Genomic DNA, 20599 nt, shown 5'->3' on the forward strand with positions numbered 1-20599 from the left:
AGCAGTATGTTATTTTTCACTAGACTTCAGTTTTAAGTCTACAATTAGGGAAAGTTCTGTAAGAATTTAAAACAATCTCAGTCAGTCCCTAGGCAGGGAGAGTTCTATGGATGCTGTCTTTTGATGAGTTGCCAGGTATTGATAATTCAATAGGCACAATTTAAAAGAGAAATTGTCAGAAGTTTTCTACTTGATAGACTTTTTCATTCAACCTTTAGTAAAGTTAGCTATAATGAGGCAGGCATTACTAGAATAGAAAAACATAAACATGTCAAAATAGCTAGAGTAAAACAAGATGAAGAGCTATCACAAACAAGGACAGAAGAACTAAAAGACTGTCCAAATACATGTCACATCATGATAGAGGCTAGAACTGCAGCATCTAAGACAACATCTGAGAATGCAGGAAAGTGAGAAGAGGTTCTCAATTATACATATTTTTAAATATTACATTACAACATTAAGGGACTAGAGCATACAGATAAAAGGTTTTATTGGCAAACACTGCAAATAATTACCTGCAGTGGTATTCAACATGAGGCAGTATTACCCTCCATAGGATGGGAGGAGTTCAGAAAAGGCGAGTGCATTGTTTGGTATCACAATGAGTGAGAAGTACTCATGGAAACCAGTGTTTGGAAAGACCAGGGATGCCAACAACTCTGTGATACACAGTCCAGTCTTGTACAATGAAAGAACAGTCTCACTCAAATGCCAAGAGTACCCACAAAGCACAACAATGGACATACCAGGAAACTATATGGATTGGTTGTACTAGGAAAAAAAAAAATTTACCTCGAGGATTTAAAAGGAACAACAAAGCATAGATGAAACAAAATTTTGCAAAACAGCCTTCCGTGTTATAAGCCAAGGCCTATTAGGACACACTGCAGTATTTCTTCCCAGTAAACTGAATTTTCAATGGATATATATAGCTCTATAGTAATCTTTGGGGTAGCTTGTCTGAATGAAAGAAAATGGGTTATACCATATTATCATTATGTACCCTGCAGAGATGCATTAAAAAATATAGATTTTATAATCTACTAATCTTATTATAATATTAAAGGATTTATAAGAAGCCTTATAACTGAAACGGATCCAGGGAAAGCCTGGAATATGGATAAGAACACAGTGGGGAAAACAGTGAATAATATATCTCTGTCAAGACAAAATATGAGAAGGTTAAAGTTTTTTAAACAACACACAGGTTTGTGCCTTTGTTTACACATAGCCTTTGCCTTAGTAAAGGGTCTTGAATTAATAAAGATAAAATTGTTTCATGATGTTGATTCCCAGAATGAATCTCTCACATATCTTAAATTCCAGGAAAGTATCTACTAAGAGATGTCTAATCAAGATGTTTAAATCATGCATATTTATGCTTGTTTAATATAGAAACAAGCTGAGACAGCAAGATAAATTTAATTTCACAAGTGAGGACAATAATCATCAGGACCAAGAACAGACTCACTGGAGGTTTAAAATTCAGTTCATACTTACAGAATTCACACCATATCTTTGCTGCTTTCATAGTACAGGGTACTCACCGCTACGAAAGCCTTCAGTGCTAAAATGTCCAGGTTCAAATCTTGGCTTTGCCATAGACTAGACATTTGATTGTACACAAGTTGTCTCTTATTCCTCTGCCAACATTGTTATGGTTTTGTGTCTACCTTCATAAGAGATATTGATCTGTGATTTTCTTCTCTTGTGATGTATTTGGTATCAGGGTACACTAACCTCATTGATGCTTTCGAATTGTGGTGCTGGACTCTTGAGAGTCCCTTGGACTGCGCCACCTGATGTGAAGAGCTGACTTAATGGAAAAAACCCTGATGCTGGGAAAGATTGAAGGCAAAAGGATAAGAGGGTAGCAGAGGATGAAATGGTTAAACAGTGTCACCAACTCAATGGACATGAATTTGAGTAAACTCTGAGATATGATGAAGTACAGGGAAGCCTGTCATGTTACAGTCCATTGGTCACAAAGAGTTGGACATGACTTAGCAACTGAACAACAACAACACTAACCTCATAAAATAAGTTAGGAAGTGTTTTCTTCTCCTCAACTTTCTGTGACTGTATACCATTTTTTACTTACATGTTTGACAGAATTCACCAACCATGCCATCAGAGTCCATATTTTTCTTTGTGGTAAAATTTTAATTTATAAATTCAATTGCCTAACTTGAAAATCTATTTAGCTTTTCTACTTATTTTTGGACCAGTTTTAATATTTGAATTTTTTTAGGATTTGTCTATTTCATCTAAGTTGTCTAAAATTTGCTGGAAAAAGGTCTTTAAAACCTTTACTTATAATTATTTTGATTTCTAAAGGGGTTCTAGTGATGCCCCCTCTTCATTCTTGATTTTGATAATTTTCTTCTTTTATTATCTTAGTCTAACTATGTTACCAAATTTGTCTATCTTCTCAAAGTAACAACATGGTTTCATTGGCTTTTTTTCATTTAATTTTTATCTTTAGTAAATTTTTATATCTAGTAAAGAATCGGAAAAGGCAATGACACCCCACTCCAGTACTCTTGCCTGGAAAATCCCATGGATGGAGGAGCCTAGCAGGCTGCAGTCCATGGGGTTGCTAAGAGTCGGACACGACTGAGTGACTTCACTTTCACTTTTCACTTTCATGCATTGGGGAAGGAAATGGTGACCCACTCCAGTGTTCTTGCCTGGAGAATCCCAGGGACGAGGGAGCCCGGTGGGCTGCCGTCTATGGGGTCCCAAAGAGTCGGACATGACTGAAGCAACTTAGCAGCAGCAGCAGCAGCAGTGAATCACTGCCTGAACATTCTTTTTAGAGACTAGCGAGCAACATGAGCTTTATAACAAAAAAATAATGGCGACGTTACTACTTCATTTCCAATTCTCCTTCCTCTAATTCTTCTGATTGTGGTCAAAAGATGTTTATTCTTTTGATCGTGGCCTCTCTTTTTTTTTTCATTCTGGAAGTTTTTAGGGCCTTCTTTTTATTTTTTATTGTTCTCAAATTTCAAACTAATGTTCCTTGGATGGGGTCTATTTGTTTCTTAGCAAACTCCTGAGTTCTGGAAACATATTCTTGCATTATTTCTTTAATATAGCTTCCCCTTTGTTTTTTCTTTCTGTCTTCTTCTTCCAATACTTTTCATTAGTCACATGTTGGATGTCATGAATTATTGTATGAAACTGTGAAGGTTCTGAAATTTTACCCTGCTTCCAAGATAACAAGCTGGCCTAGAACACTTTCATGGTTACTGGTAGAAGACATGAGACTCCTAAATCAGAGACAAAGTACTTTATTACTCATAAGCTACATGAGTTTCACATGTGTGCCAGTTCTTTCTGTCCCCAAGTCCCATGGGGACAATGCAGTGGCAGACCTTGGTAATTACTATCCACACAGTAGGTTTATGTAACAGACAGTGAATCCCCAACCTAGAAAATCCCAAGTCTTTTATAACAAGCTACAACAAATCTGTCTAATCTTTGCCCGAGAGAGAGACATTATCTTTGTGATCGCAAATAAATCTAAATGAGTCACTATCTTCCAATACTGTTCACAAGACAAAACATCTTTGCCAAAATAATCCAGAGTAAAAGCTTTTCAGTGTGGGACTTCCCTGGTGGTCTAGTGGTTAAGAATCCACCTGTCAATGCAGGGAACAGGAACACAGGTTCAATCCCGGTCTGGGAAGATTCTGTAAGCCATGGAGTAATTAAGCCCACGCACCACAACCCCTGAGCCCTTGCTCTAGAGCCCACGAGATGCAACTACTGAGCCCACGCACCACAGCTACTACTGTGCTCCACAAGAAGAGAAGCCACCACAATGAGAAGACTGTGCAACCCAACAAAGAGTAGCCCCCACTCGCTGCAACCAGAGAAAGCCCATGTGCGGCAAGGTAGACCCAGCACAGCCATAAACAAATAAATAAAAATAAATCATTTTTTAAAAGCCTGTCAGTGCTTCTGCTCGTAAGATATACAGAAATGTGAGACTCATACAGAATTGTCTACAGTGTATTCCTTGAATTTTCTCATCCTTTGTCTCTGATTTTCCTTCTCTTTTTGCTCTCTTAAGAGATTCCTCAACTTTGCATTCAAAATTTTCTACTGAAATTTTCATTTCTAGTCATATAGTTTTAATTTCTGAGAGCTCTTAAGACCTTGTTTTCTGCATATCCTTTTTGTGTACAGTACCCTGCTTCCTAAATAAAATACCTTCTCATTGCTTTCTGAAATGGTAGTGGTAGTAGCGGTTGCTGTTAGTACTGTTTTCTCCTATTCCTGGTTTTGTCTATATCTGCTAAGTTCCCTTTATCCATTTGCTTATTTTGAGCTTTGTCTTCCATAATAAAGAATTCTCCAAAAGTTTAATGATCCTTGGTTGTATCTCAAGAGTGAGGAAATAAAACACACTGATCATAAGACTTTATGCATTAACAGCCCTTACTAACCACGGGGCTTACCAATGAGGTGAACAGACTGGGACTGGGTTATTAAACTGGGGTCCTGCAAATGTCACAATACACCATTTTTTTTCTATTAGGCTAGTATCTTCAGGGAGGAACTCTCCAGTCTTCTGCCTGATAGAATGTAAGCCTGACACCAGTGTTTTGTAAATTAAACAGGAGAAGGGCACAGGGAGTTTCTCTTTGCACACAACCTTTGAGGTGTCTGGTGTCTGCTTTCCCAAGTTCTACAATACAAATGGCTTGTTCTCCCTCATGATGGAAATTAGGGTGTAGCTTGTCTACTCCACTAAGCTGATTACCATTTATTCAACTAATTTTCTTCTTTTCTTCTTCCAATTTTGGTGCCTCTCATCTGCTATTTTCTACTCCTCCATTTTCTTTGTTTTACTGTATTTATTTATTTTTATATATTTACTATCATTTGAGTAGGGTTTTTCAGGAAGGAGAATAGACATTGTTCAATCAGCCATGTTTAAATAGCTCATAAACATAATTTATAAATTTTGGTAAAAATTACCACACTGTCCCTACCAATTAACACTCTTCTCCAATAGTTTATGTACTTTGTTGTTACTGAGTATTACTACTTTTCATAGTTTTGCTAATGTAAGAGATATTTAAATGGGAATTTTTTTTAATTTTTAAGGTTGAAATGAATAATTCTTATATCATTAATGAATATTAATGTTTTCATCAGCTTATTAGTTATTTTTATTTCAGGTCTGTTTGTATGTATGAGGTCTGTCTGAAGTTCTTTGCTCCTTTTCCACTGGAGTGTTTGGTTTGTTATCTCTTTGTAAAAGCTCTTTACATATAAAGATGTCAATTCTGTGAGGAAAATAGTTTTCCACTTTGATATTTGCTTTTTTGTTTTGATGTGCATAAATTTTATATTTTTACAAAGTCAAATATATTGATTTTTGCCACGATTTTCACTTAGAAATTCCTTACCAACAAATACTTACCAATATGTATTTTTGACTGGAGAAGGAAATGGCAACCCACTCCAGTGTTCTTGCCTGGAGAATCCCAGGGACGGGGAGCCTGGTGGGCTGCCGTCTATGGGGTCGCACAGAGTCAGACACGACTGAAGAGACTTAGTAGTAGTAGTTTTGAGTGGTCCCATTTTTTGCATTGATCTATAATCCAATTAGCATCTACTTTTTCCACAAGTTATACATCAAGAATCTAGCCTCTGCTGCCCCTCCCAAAGACTTAACTGTCCCAGCATCATTTACTGAATAATCCTTTATTTTCTCACTGATTTGTGGTGTCATCTTTATCATTTATATAATCCAAATCCATACTGGGGTTTCTAGGCTAGCTAAGTGATTTACATTATCTACTCTGCTCAGATCTATTCTGCACTTAGGACTTACCTACATTGTTTTATCAGTACCACTTTGTATATCTAAATAGTACAAGCCTAAATATTTTAATATCTGGCAGAGCTAACTAAAATTGATTCTTGACACAAAATTTCAAAAAATAAAACACATACCTAAGTGGATGATACTAAAGAAAATGTGTTATGGTAAATTATACATTCATCACTGATCTTTTCGTTTTTCCAGTACATTTCTAAAATGTATCACTTTTTTTTAAAACAGGAAGATTAGTAACAATTGTGTTTGAGATTGATATACTACTCCTAGTTCAGTTCAGTTCCGTCGATCAGTCGTGTCCAACTCTTTGCGACCCCATGGACTGCAGCATGTGAGGCTTCCCTGTCCATTACCAACTCCTGGAGTTGGCTCAAACTCATGTCCATCAAGTCAGTGATGCCATCCAACCATCTCATCCCTCTGTCATCCCCTTTTTCTCCTGCCTTCAATCTTTCCCAGCATCATGGTCTTTTCACATGAGTCAGTTCTTTGCCTCAGGCGGCCAAAGTATTAGAGCTTCAGCATCAGTCCTTCCAATGAATATCCAGGGCTGGTTTCCTTTAGGATTGACTGGTTTGATCTCCTTGTTGTCCAAGGGACTCTCGAGACTCTTCTCCAACACCACAGTTCAAAAGCATCAAGCTTTGGTGTTCAGCTTTCTTTCCATACATGACTACAGAAAAACCATAGCTTTGACTAGACAGACCTTTGTTGGCAAAGTAATGTCTCTGCTTTATAACATATTGTCTAGGTTGGTCAGAGCTTTCCTTCCAAGGAGAAAGCATCTTTTAATTTCATGGCTGTGGTCACTATCTGCAGTGATTTTGGAGCCCAAGAAAATAAAACTTTTACTTTTTCCATGATTTCCCCGTCTATTTGCCATGAAGTGATGGAACTGGATGCCATGATCTTAGTTTTTTGAATACTGAGTTTTAAGCCAGCTTTTTTACTCTCCTCTTTCACTTTCATCAAGAGACTCTTTAGTTCCTCTTTGCTTTCTGCCATAATGCTGGTGTCATCTGCATATCTGAAGTCATTCATATTTCTTCTGGCAATCTTGATTCTAGCTTATACTACTCTTAATTTTTCCAAAACTTGTGTCTGTTTTTTTTTATCCCTAGTTGTTACTATTTTATTATTCAATAAACTCTACATGGTGCTAATCTATTTTTTATGTTTACAAGTTAAAGTAACACAGACCTACCAATTAAAACCAGGAAAAAAAGAAAAATGTTTTCTAACCCATCTGTATGCAATTCTTTTCACAAAGAACAAAAAATACAAACTTTCCACAAAAGTACCATAGTATAGTCACATATTTCAAATCTTAATAGTAAATTTAAGCTATTTTTAAGTGGTTTAATTTTAAAATTAACATCTCTGAAATAAATGTAAAATTACTTATATGGGAAAGTCATCCACATCTCTCCATAGGTGTCTCAGTGAGATAGTTCTGTACCTGTATTCCTAGTAAACAGATTAAAAGAAAAAATAATCTCCCTAAAAGAAAAATTATCAACATAAGCACGCAAGGTTAACCAAACCACTTTCTTTTGTATGTGTTTTTCTATTTTTTCATAATATTTTATGTCCTAACTTTATAAATCTTTAAGAGGATTAGTTGTATTTTCACATAGAATAATGCTCCTTTCATCAGTATTTGCAATTTACACTATTCCATGCAACTTATGGTTTTCTTGCTGTTGTTGCAAGACCATTAGACTGTCTGAATTGTTAATATAATGAAACCTACAATTTGCCTACCTACTCAGAAACATTAAATAAATACTACCACTGTTGGTCATGAAAGGAACCCAAGTGTCATAAGTAGTCTGCGGTAAACTCTTTTTGTGACCTTTAGAAAACTCTTCACTTACATTTCTTCTTAGTCAGCATGTCAGACTCCTAAATTCAACAGAGGTCACCATCCTTATCCAGTGTTTACTATGTCCAGTGTCTACTATGTATCAGACACTACACTTAATTCAATTTCCAATGAAAATACTAACAACACTCAACAACATTTGGGAAGAATTCAAATAACTTCAGCTTACAAGAACGAAATAGAGGAAGATGGGGGAAAGGGGCAAAAAGAAGTGAGGAAGTCAAAAGAGGATAGAGAACAGAGGAAAGGAATAGGAAGGAATGACAACATCTACTTTGTTCTCTTCCTCTAACACTGCCAGAGCTATACAACAACGTGGAGAGACGATATGTAAAGCATTAACAGATGTACTGTGCACATGGCTGACTCGGCGGCTATCAGAAAAGACAGATACCAATCCAAACCTATACAATATAACAGTATATCTCAGGGAAGGAACACCTTGAATCTGCCAGTACCATGAAGCCATGTCACTACCCACTACTAACTAAGCTGTGATTCCATCATACCAGGAAGGAGTGGAAAAGGAAGAAAACTCTAGGTGAGAGTGACTAAATTTGCTACCATTAGGCTGAAAGAAGAGGAAGGATAAGAGGTTAGCTGATAAAAAAATAAATCCAATAATAAGAAAATACAGAAAACATGTATTTGCTCTACTGACTGTGACTTCTGAAAATCATCCACACTGCAAAGCAACTATGCTGAGGGGCATTCACATCATTTCCAATTTGTTGTGGCCAAAAGCAAGACTGCTGCAAATATCACTGCACTGAGATGCAATGGTTTTGGTATATTCACAGAGGTCTGCAATGCCAAAGAATGTCTAAACTACCATACAACGGCACTCATTTCACATGCCACCACGGTAACACTCAAAATCCTTCCAGCTAGGCTTCAACAGTTCATGAACCAAAAACTTCCAGATGTACAAGCTGGATTTAGAAAAGGCAAAGGAACCAGAGGTCAAATTGCCAACACCTGTTGGATCATAGAAAAAGAAAGACAATTCCAGAAAAACATATACTTCTGCTTCACTGACTAGGCTAAAGCTTTGACTATGCTGCTAAGTCACTTCAGTCGTGTCCGACTCTGTGAAACCCCATAGATGGCAGTCCAACAGGCTCCCCCATCCCTGGGATTCCCCAGGCGAGAACACTGGAGTGGGTTTCCATTTCTTTCTCCAAAGCATGAAAGAGAAAAGTGAAAGTGAAGTCGCTCAGTCGTGTCCAACCCTCAGTGACCCCATGGACTGCAGCCCTCCAGGCTCCTCTGTCCATGAGATTTTCCAGGCAAGAGTACTGGAGTGGGGTGCCATTGGTGGAGATCACACCAAACTGTGGGAAAGTCTTAAAGAGATGGGAATACCAGACCACCTTACCAGGTTCCTGAGAAACCTGTATGCAGGTCAAGAAGCCACAGAACTGGACATGGAACAATAGGCTGGTACAAAATCTGGAAAGGAGTATATCAATGCTGTATACTGTCCCCACGTCCAAGGAGCAGCAGCTGTGCGGGCAAAGGAGGGCTGAGAAGAGCTACTCCACGTTCAAGGTCAAGAGGGGCGGCCAGTAAGGAGACACCCCTCGTCCAAGGTAAGGAGCAGAAGCTGCGCTTTGCTGGAGCACCCGTGAAGAGACACCCCACGTCCAAGGTAAGAGAAACCCAAGTAAGAAGGTAGGTGTTGCGAGAGGGCATCAGAGGGCAGACACACTGCAACTGTAATCACAGAATACTAGCCAATCTGATCACACAGACCACAGCCTTGTCTAACTTAGTGAAACTAAGCAATGTCATGTGGGGCCACCCAAGATGGGAGGGTCATGGTGGAGAGGTCTGACAGAATGTGCTCCACTGGAGAAGGGAATGGCAAACCATTTCAGTATTCTTGCCTTGAGAACCCCATGAACAGTATGAAAGGCAAAATAATAGGATAATGAAAGGGGAACTTCCCAGGTTGGTAGGTGCCCAATATGCTACTAGAGATCAGTGGAGAAATAACTCCAGAAAGAATGAAGGGATGGAGCCAAAGCAAAAACAATACCCAGTTGTGGATGTGACGGGTGACAGAAGCAAGGTTTGATGCTGTAAGCAATATTGCATAGGAACCTGGAATGTTACGTCCATGAATCAAGGCAAATTGGAAGTGGTTAAACAGGAGATGGCAACAGTGAATGTCAACATTCTAGGAATCAGCGAACTAAAATGGACTGGAAAGGGTGAATTTAACTCAGATGACCATTATATCTACTACTGCGGGCAGGAATCCCTTAGAAGAAATGGAGTAGCCATCACGGTCAACAAAAGAGTCTGAAATGCAGTACTTGGATGCAATCTAAAAAACGACAGAAAGATCTCTGTTTGTTTCCAAGGCAAACCATTCAATATCACAGTAATCCAAGCCTATGCCCCAACCAGTAATGCTGAAGAAGCTGAAGCTGAATGGTTCTATGAAGACCTACAAGACCTTTTAGAACTAACACCCCCAAAAGATGTCCTTTTCATTATAGGGGACTGGAATGCAAAAGTAGGGAAGTCAAGAAACACCTGGAGTAACAGGCAAATTTGGCCTTGGAATACGGAATGAAGCAGGGCAAAGGCTAACAGAATTCTGCCAAGAGAATGCACTGGTCATAGCAAACACCCTCTTCCAACAACGCAAGAGAAGACTCTACACGTGGACATCACCAGATGGTCAACATCAAAATCAGATTGATTATATTCTCTGCAGCCAAAGATGGAGAAGCTCTATACAGTCAGCAAAAACAAGACAGGGAGCTTACTGTGGCTCAGATAATGAACACCTTATTGCCAAATTCAGAATTAAATTGAAGAAAGTGGGGAGAACCACTAGACCATTCAGGCATGACCTAAATCAAATCCCTTATGATTATACAGTAAAAGTGAGAAATATATTTAAGGGACTAGATCTGACAGACAAAGTGCCTGATGAACTATCGACGGAGGTTCATGACATTGTACAGGAGACAGGTATCAAGACCATCCCCATGGAAAAGAAATGCAAAAAAGCAAAATGGCTGTCTGAGGAGGCCTTACAAATAGCTGTGAAAAGAAGAGAAGTGAAAAGCAAAGGAGAAAAGGGAAGATATAAGCATCTGAATGCAGAGTTCCAAAGAATAGCAAGGAGAGACAAGAAAGCCTTCCTCAGCAATCAATGCAAAGAAACAGAGGAAAAAAACAGAATGGGAAAAACTAGAGATCTCTTCAAGAAAATTAGAGATATGAAGGGAAGATTTCATGCAAAGATGGGCTCATTCTTTGCCATTACCATCTTTGGACGTAACAGAAGCATAAGATATTAAGAAGAGATGGAAAGAATACACAGAAGAACTGTACAAAAAGAGCTTCATGACCAAGATAATCACGATGGTGTAATCACTCACCCACAGCCAGACAACCTGGAATGTGAAGTTAAGTGAGCCTTAGAAAGTATCACTATGAACAAAGCTAGTGGAGGTGATGGAATTCCAGTGGAGCTATTTCAAATCCTGAAAGATGATGCTGTGAAAGTGCTACACTCAATATGCCAGCAAATTTGGAAAACTCAGCAGTGGCCACAGGACTGGAAAAGGTCAGTTTTCATTCCAGTCCCAAAGAAAGACAACACCAAAGAATGTTCAAACTACTGCACAATTGCACTCATCTCACACACTAGTAAAGTAATGCTCAAAATTCTCCAAGCCAGGCTTCAGCAGAACATGAACATGAACTTCCAGATGTTCAAGCTCGTTTTAGAAAAGACAGAGGAACCGGAGATCAAATTGCCAACATCCGCTGGATCATCGAAAAAGCAAGAGAGTTCCAGAAAAACATCTATTTCTGCTTTATTGACTATGCCAAAGCCTTTGTCTGTGTGGATCACAATAAACTGTGGAAAATTCTGAAAGAGATGGGAATACCAGACCACCTGACCTGCTTCTTGAGAAACCTATATGCAGGTCAGGAAGCAACAGTTAGAACTGGATATGAAACAACAGACTGGTTCCAAATAGGAAAAGGAGTACGTCAAGGCTGTAAATTGTCACCTTGCTTATTTAACTTCTATGCAGAGTACATCATGAGAAATGCTGGGCTGGAAGAAGCACAAGCTGGAATCAAGATTGCCGGGAGAAATATCAATCACCTCAAATATGCAGATGACATCACCCTTATGGCAGAAAGTGAAGAGGAACTAAAAAGCCTCTTAATGAAAGTGAAAGAGCAGAGCGAAAAAGTTGGCTTAAAGCTTAATATTCAGAAAACAAAGATCATGGCATCTGGTCCCATCACATCATGGCAGATAGATGGGGAAACAGTGGGAACAGTATCAGACTTTATTTTTGGGGGGGCTCCAAAATCACTGCAGATGGTGACTGCAGCCATGAAATTAAAAGACGCTTACTCCTTGGAAGGAAAGTTATGACCAACCTAGATAGCATATTAAAAAGCAGAGATATTACTTTGCCAACAAAGGTCCATCTAGTCTAGGCCATGGTTTTTCCTGTGGTCATGTATGGATGTGAGAGTTGGACTGTGAAGAAAGCTGAGCACTGAAGAATTGATACTTTTGAACTGTGGTGTTGGAGAAGATTCTCGAGAGTCCCATGGAGTGCAACGAGATCCAACCAGTCCATCCTAAAGGAGATCAGTCCTGGGTGTTCATTGGAGGAACTGACGCTGAAGCTGAAACTCCAATATTTTGGCCACCTCATGCGAAGCGTTGACTAATTGGAAAAGACCCTGATGCTGGGAGGGATTGGGGGCAGGAGGAGAAGGGTACGACAGAGGATGAGATGACCGGATGGCATCAGTAAGTCAATGGACATGAGTTTGAGTGAACTACAGGAGTTGGTGGTGGACAGGGAGGCCTGGTGTGCTGCGATTCATGGGGTCACAAAGACTCGGACACGACTGAGCTACTGAACTGAACTGAATGAACTGAATTGTCACCCTGCTATTTAACTTCTATGCAGAGTACATCATGTGAAATGCCAAGCCGGATAAATCACAAGATGAAATCAAGATTCCTGGGAGAAATAACAACCTCAGATATATAGATGATACCACTCTAATGGCAGAAAGCAATGAGGAACTAAAGAGTCTCTTGAAGAAGGTGAAAAGAAGAGAGTGAAAAAGATAGCTTAAAACTCCACATTAAAAAAACTTGCACTGGTTCCTTCACTTCATGGCAAACAGATGGAGAAACAATGGAAACAGTGGCATATTTTATCTTCTTCGGCTCCAAAATTTGTGAAGACAGTGACTGCAGCCATGAAATTAGAAGACACTTGCTCCTTGGAAGAAAAGCTATGACAAACCTAGACAGCGTATTAGAAAGATGAGACATTTTTTTGCTGACAAAGGTCTGTATAGTCAAAGCTATGGTTTTTCCATAGTCACATATGGATGTGAGAGCTGGACCATAAAGAAGGCTGAGCACCGAAGAATCGATGCTTTCAAACTGTGGTGCTTGGAGAAGACTCTTGAGAGTCCCTTGGAGTGCAACGAGATCAAAGCAGTCAATCCTAAAGGAAATCAGCTCTAAACATTCATCAGAAGGACTGATGCTGAAGCTGAAGCTCCAACACTTTGGCCACCTGATACAAAGAGCTGACTCATTGGAATATACCCTGATCTTAGAAAAGATTGAGAACAAGAGAAGAAGGAGATGACAGAGGATGAGATGGTTGGATGGCATCATCAACTTAATGGATGTATGTTTGAGCAAACTCTGGGAGATGGTGAAGGACAGCAAAGCCTGGCATGCTGCAGTCCATGGGGTCACAAAGAGTTGGACATAACTTAGTGACTGAACAACAACAACTGCAATGCTTACCACCAAGTTTAGAACATTTTTACCACTTCAAAAAAAAGAATCCCTATACCCATTTAGAAGTCACTCCTCATTCCCCCACCTCATCCCCATTCTAGACAACCCATAATAGATCTGCCTATTCTAGACATTTCACGCAAACAGGACCATACCACATGTGGTCTTTTATGATAGACTTTTACTTAACACAATGTTTTCAAGGATCACCCATGTAGTACAGGTATCAGTTCTTCATTCCCCTTTAATCACTGCATAATGGCCCACTGTATGGATATATTTTATTTGTCCATTAGTTGATCAACACTGTGATGTTTCCAATTATCGGCTATTATAAATAATATTGCTATGACCATTCATGTACAGGTTTTTGTGTGGATACATGGTTTTACATATGTAGGCTGGAATCATTGGGTCATATGGTAAATCTACACTTAACCTTTTGAGAAACTGCCAGACTGTTTTCTAACATGTAATTTTAATTTCTGCCAATTTGATGGGCATACAATAATTTTACTTAATTTGTAATGTGTACTTCCTTAATGAGTTTTAGGCTTTCTTTTCACTCACTAGCCATTTCTGTTTGTTTTTCTCTGATCTGCTTTTCATTTCTTTTTGCCTTTTTTTCCTACTGAGTTGTTTTGTCTTTTATAAACTTTCAAGAATTCTGCTTATATCTGTGATATTAACCAATTCACTATTGTCTTCTTTGCAAAGATCTTATCTTGATTCTAACCTTAGTGTTTTAATGTTGTGGTATCTTTTGATATATAAAATATTAAATTTTTATGGAGCCAAACATATCTCCTGCATTTGTGTGTTCATTAAGTTCTTTCCTACTTTAGATTAAAAATACAGTTGCCAAAACTTTCTTCTAAAATCTTATTTTACTTTAAGTCTTCATACAAAATTTATTTTATATTATATAGTATGAAACTGAAATTAAGCTGTTTTCCTATTGAAATACTATCATCTTAATCATATATTTAATGATCAAATCTCATAAATTTTTTTCTTTGAATTCTCTATTCAGGGTTTTTTCAAGCCACAGATCAGGACTGTTTGCTTTTGAAATCAATTTAGTTAAGTTTTATTTGACACTGAAAAAAAACAGACAAAGAAAATAATGTGAATCACATGTACTGAGGGTAAATGTTTCATAAAATTTTTACTTCTAATTTTTAACACATACAACACATACATACATCAATGTATGTACAATGTATTTCTTACTGTGAATTATAATAATGTTTGAAATCCAGCCTTTCATTGTATTCCATTAATCTATTTATCTATTCCTTTGTCCATACATATTTATATGATTCAAGAGCCTATGTTTTCTTTTATATACCTTCTTTGTCTATTATTAGATATTTGTTCTTCCACATGAACTATGTGGTCATTTTTTTTTCTAACACTAAAAAAAAAACTTGCTTCTATTCTAATTAGAACTGCTAATTTGGGAGAATTATACTTTATGATATTAAGTTCCTTGCCCCATCAAATATTTGGTATAACTTTCTGCTTATGAAACGTGGTTTGCTTCCATGATTCTTACGCTGTAAGTTCTCGTTTACTTGCCAAATGTACTTCCGAAGTATTTTATAGTTCCTTTCATTGTGAAAGAACATTTTTCTCATTTCCATTTTGTGTAGTTATTGCAAATATAAAGAAGCACCAGTTTTATTCATCTTATATCTGACTATCTCACCAGATTCTCTTCTTACTTCTACTGTTTATAACTTGAATGTCTTGGATTTGCTAGATGTGCAATCATGTTTGCTAGGACACCTAAAAAAAGTAAATAATTTGACAGTATAAAATGGCAATATTGAAATCTTATCTATCTCCTCATTGTAACATACAGTTTAAGTAATATAAATAAGAAATTAATTACTCAAATGACTGAAATACATTCCTCTCTCTCACTCTCTGGTATTTCTCAAGTTGCTCTTCATGTTAAGCCCTGTGCCTGGCTCCTGCTCTCTCATTTTCTAAACTGTGCCCTGGCTTTTGATGCCTGAGTAGTAGGGAAAAGAGATGCTCTGGCTCTCACTATACCATTGCGCGTGTGCGCCCACACACACACATATATATCTCCATCCATTCAGACATATGCAAACATGGCACGAGATAAGATGCTGAAAAAAAATATCAAGAAATCAAGGACATCCAGAAAGACAATCAAATAGAAGATATGGTGGCACTAGTAGTAAAAAAAAAAAAAAAACCCACCTACCAAGGCAGGAGACATAAGAGACTCGAGAGACATAGGTTTGGTCCCTGGTTCAGGAAGATGCCCTGCAGGAGGAAATTGCAATCTACTCCAGTAATCTTGCCTGAAGAATCCCATAGACAAAGGAGCCTGTGGGCTACAGTCCATGGGGTTGCAAACAGTCAGACACAATTGAAATGACTGGGCACACAGAGGATAAGATATGTGAATAAATAATGTTATTTCAAATAAGAATGACACACACTCCAAAATAGAGACAGGTAAAGCATGACTCAAGATGAGAAGAAAAACAGTTACTTACAGTACAAAAACACACTATTATAGGTGGAGGTTAAATATATACTATAATACAGATATATTACATATTTTGAAGTTTTATGGGGTTGGCTGCACCTAATTATTATATACATTACTTTTCTCTTAGGGGAAAAAATGGCTTTCAAATAATTCACTTCTAAGTGAACTCCTAGCAACATACTCGACAGACAGTTGTAACAGTTTCAAACTTGTAGTACTGTCAATAAAGGGAAATAGGAAAAATGATCTTTCCTGATTATCCCTTGAGAACAAAATTAATTTTATTCAATATAAAGAAAAAGAAATTCCTATCATGAATCTTAAAATAAAAATTTTCTAAATTCAGGTACAATAAAAATTTTATAAATTCAGGTACTATAAAAATTTCAATTATAATTGTTTATAATTCAGAGTTAAAATTAATTATAGCTTCTTATAATGCCAAGAATACTATCATAAAATTTTTGACCAGGGTAAAAGTTTTTCATCTTTTAATTCACACAGTGTATATAACAGCAGTTTATTGGTTCATTCAAGCTATAAAAATATGACTGACATTTCATCTGGTCAACCATCTTACAGGTTAACTCTTGTTTCCTGTTTTAGATTTTATTCTAGGTGAAGTGTTGTGGGCAGATTCTATTTACCTATTCTGAACAAACCACAGACTGTTTCATTGCTCACTCTTACTGTTAAGAACATATTGACTTGCTGCCTGCTCTGCTGTTAAATTCATTTATGCTGAGAGTCAGGCATGAAGACAGAATTTTAAATGTGACATTTGCAGGCTGTTAGGTCATTTAAGCTCTGACAACACCAGGGAATTCCTGACATATAACTGGACCTGATTACCAACCACAGATAGACTGTGGGCAAATTTTAGACCACTTTTTGTAATTTCTCATAGAATTTTAATATTCAATTTTAACATCCATGAAAAGATCTAAATAGCCAACATTTTAAAGTAAAAGCCTGTTTCTTTTAATAAGCTCAACCTGGTACTTATAATCAATCTGTATCTCCTAAATAAAAATCCTTTTGATTGGCAAAGACATATGGAAAGACTCAATAGTAATTAACGTTTGTGAAAATTCTGACAAATTCTGACGTTTAAGGGCTTTTGAAATTTCCTATAATCTATAGCTTCTGATAAATATGGTAGGTCTATAGGCCATAACTCTCATCAACAAACCACTTTTAAAATTCTTAGATTCTGGCCCAGCAGGGTGGACTTTATATGCTGTCAGAATTACAGTACAAATTCAAAGTTTAAAAACTTACCACATTGCCTTCTCTAAGATTACACTTAATGTAGAAGGGATGATAGAGTCATTATAATTGGAAATGAAAAAATTACCCACATGACATTTAGAGTTACACTTTACAAGAGTTGGTAATGGGGTGGGGTGGAAGAAGTAGGGAAAGATTTCTTTCTCATTTTAGCAACTCAAAGAAATTATACCAAATGATATTTTTCAGCATTTTCTTTGTCATTAACAAGTACCATATACAATGGTTCAAATGAAAGTTCTCTGAAATTAAGTCTTATTGTTAAGTAATACACAAAAGATAATTCTGATTCTACCCTGTATTTTATATAAGCAAGAATTCTACTGTTAAACAGCAAGTAGCCTTTTAATATTGCACTTTGAATGAGATTTCCAACTGTAAGAGGTGGAGTCTAAATCGGGCTAGACGGCCTGGAATGCCTTTCAGCTATAGCACATTGATTCTGAAAAACCTAACAAAAGCAATTACTTTTCAGAGATTAAAAATCTTGTTTCTTTCAAAAGAATAAAAATGGAAAGCAAACCTGGTGTATTATCTGAGCGACAGGAAGTTGTTCAGCGTATTTCAGAGGTTCCATTAGTTCCTCAACCATCTGGTCTTTCTTATAGCTGGAAAAAAGAAATTAAAAAACACAAAGCTAAAGTATCAAATATGAACTATATTAAAGATATATATATATATATCTGATATTGTAAAATAAGCAGTATTTGTCAATAATCTATGAAAAATAATCTAAGGATAATTTTTAAATTATACAACTATATTTACATTCAGACTGCATAAAATTACTATTTAATAAGACTACTTAACATCACATAATAGCCTCATCCTGTCTTTCACTCTGAGACTTAAAAATGTTTAAGAACTCCATGTTCACTGGATATGCTTTTAAAGGTCTTCAAAATCTGGCTCCAACTATTCAAGCCTCATCAGCAACTCCTCCTCTACATCTGAATCAACAGTTTCAGCCATGCCCATCTACTGGTCCCCTGCCAGTGGGCCTTGTATTCCCATGACTCTGATTTTCTTCATTCTGTTTCCTATTTGGACCAATCAAAGCTCCCTTTTTGTTTACTCTTCTTTCAAATATAGTAATTTATTTAGATCTACTTAGGTGCTTTTTTTTTACCATCTTGAAGACAAAAATCATGTCTTATTCTTCTCTGTATAGCCACTGTTTACCCTATAATGAAGACTCAATAAATGTTTGCTGAATGAATACATGAATAAAATAAAGACAATAATAACTCTGAGAGGTTATTCTATATGGAAAATATTTTAATACTTATATTTCAATGAGGTGCAGAATTGACACAACACATACCTGATGGTATAAAAGAGGAAAGTGCAGAGCAAGAATAAAATCTCCCCAAATGAAGTAAGTAAAGTAAGTAAAGTCGCTCAGTCGTGTCCGACTCTTTGCAACCCCATGGACTGTAGTGTATCAGGCTCCTCCATCCATGGGATTTTCCAGGCAAGAGTGCTGGAGTGGATTGCCATTTCCTTCTCCAGGGGAACTTCCCGACCCAGGAATCGAACCCGGGTCTCCCACATTGCAGGCACACGCTTTACTATCTGAGCCACCAGGAAAGCATTCCCCAAATAAAGACAACTACAAAAAAAAAGTTCTTAAAAAAGTATCAACATTTACAAAATAGCAAATAAACATTAGATTTCAAAACAGTAACACTGAAACACATTTAAACTTTCAATTACCTTTTATTCCTGTAAACATCACCTCATCAACTTAAATTTAAAAACTGAAACTTTGAATTACCTTGAAAAATAAAGAAGACTAGTATAAATCTCTAGTTAAGAAATCTGATGATGAGAAATCTGGAATCTCTCCCAATAAAAAGGCAAATATACAAATACGGACAAAATTTTGTACATAAGAGTTTAAAAGACCTCTTAGATAGGTAAAAGTTTATATATACTTTGCAGATTAGCATAAATATAATTAATTGGAGGAACTTTGAAGACTCTCACTATTGATGAAAAAACTGACTTAAAATATTGCTTTATAGAGACAGAAAATAGAAGGGTTGTTTCCAGAGCAAAAGAGGAGAGAAGGGGGAATTACTATTTAATGGGCAGAATTCCAGTATTAAAAGATGAAAAAAGTTCTGGAGGTGGACACAGATAAAGACAAAGACCTCATGAAGATACCAGGGGAAGATTTAACTATCTATAAATCAACAAGAGAGGCTTTATAAGAAAACAATCCTGTCAACACCTTGATCTTGGACTTCCAGCTTCCAGAATTGTAAGGAAATAAATTTCTGTTGCTTAAGCACTCAGTCTGTGGTACTTTGTTATGGCAGCCCTCACAAATTATTAGAGTATACAATTAAAAATAAAATAAATATTCATTGACCAAAAATAACCCACATTATTTTTAAACATTTCACAATGTGCCACCTTTTAAAGCTCTACTTATATTTTTAGATATGCAAAACATATACCAAGCAACAAAAGGAAAACAGATTAAATAATACCCAATTTAAAATTTTTGTGCTTCAAAATACACTACCAACAAAGTGAAAAACCCTAAGAATGGAGGAAAATTTTTGCAAATCATACATCTGGGAATACCAGACCACCTGACATGCCTCTTGAGAAGTCTGTATGCAGGTCAGGAAGCAACAGTTAGAACTGGACATGGAACAACAGACTGGTTCCAAATAGGAAAAGGAGTACGTCAAGGCTGCATATTGTTACCCTGCTTACTTAACTTATATGCAGAGTATATCATGAGAAACACTGGGCTGGAAGAAGCAAAAGCTGGAATCAAGATTACCAGGAGAAATATCAAAATCTCAGATATGCAGATGACACCACCCTTATGGCAGAAAGTGAAGAGGAACTAAAGAGCCTCTTGACGAAAGTGAAAGAGGAGAGTGAAAAAGTTGGCTTAAAGCTCAACATTCAGAAAACTAAGATCATGGCATCCGGTCACATCACTTCATGGGAAACAGATGGGGAAACAGTGGAAACAGTTACTGACTTTATTTTGGGGGGCTCCAAAACCACTGCAGATGGTGACTCTAGTCATCAAATTAAAAGACACTTACTCCTTGGAAGGAAAGTTATGACCAACCTAGACAGCATATTAAAAAGCAGAGACATTACTTTATCAACAAAGGTCCATCTAGTCAAGGCTATGGTTTTTCCATGTATGGATTTGAGAGTTGGACTATA

General features: G+C 37.1%; 1 protein-coding gene across 2 annotated transcripts in view; it reads right to left on the reverse strand.

Annotated features, from left to right (window-relative positions):
• The window catches only part of PIGK (phosphatidylinositol glycan anchor biosynthesis class K), a 155729-nt gene that overhangs the window by 36452 nt on the left and 98678 nt on the right, over positions 1-20599 (reverse strand). Inside the window, exons 10-11 of one of the 2 annotated variants that reach the window (XM_018045587.1) lie at positions 17922-18006; positions 15796-15876 (exon numbers count right to left, since the gene is read on the reverse strand). In XM_018045587.1, the coding sequence (XP_017901076.1) occupies positions 15811-15876; positions 17922-18006 (151 nt within the window). In that variant the 3' untranslated portion in view covers positions 15796-15810. Of the gene's footprint in view, positions 1-15795; positions 15877-17921; positions 18007-20599 lie in introns of those variants that run through there. The other variant, XM_005678232.2, reaches the window with a different exon arrangement.

Source organism: Capra hircus, chromosome 3 (genome assembly GCF_001704415.2).
Source record: "Capra hircus breed San Clemente chromosome 3, ASM170441v1, whole genome shotgun sequence".
NCBI lineage: Eukaryota > Metazoa > Chordata > Mammalia > Artiodactyla > Bovidae > Capra > Capra hircus.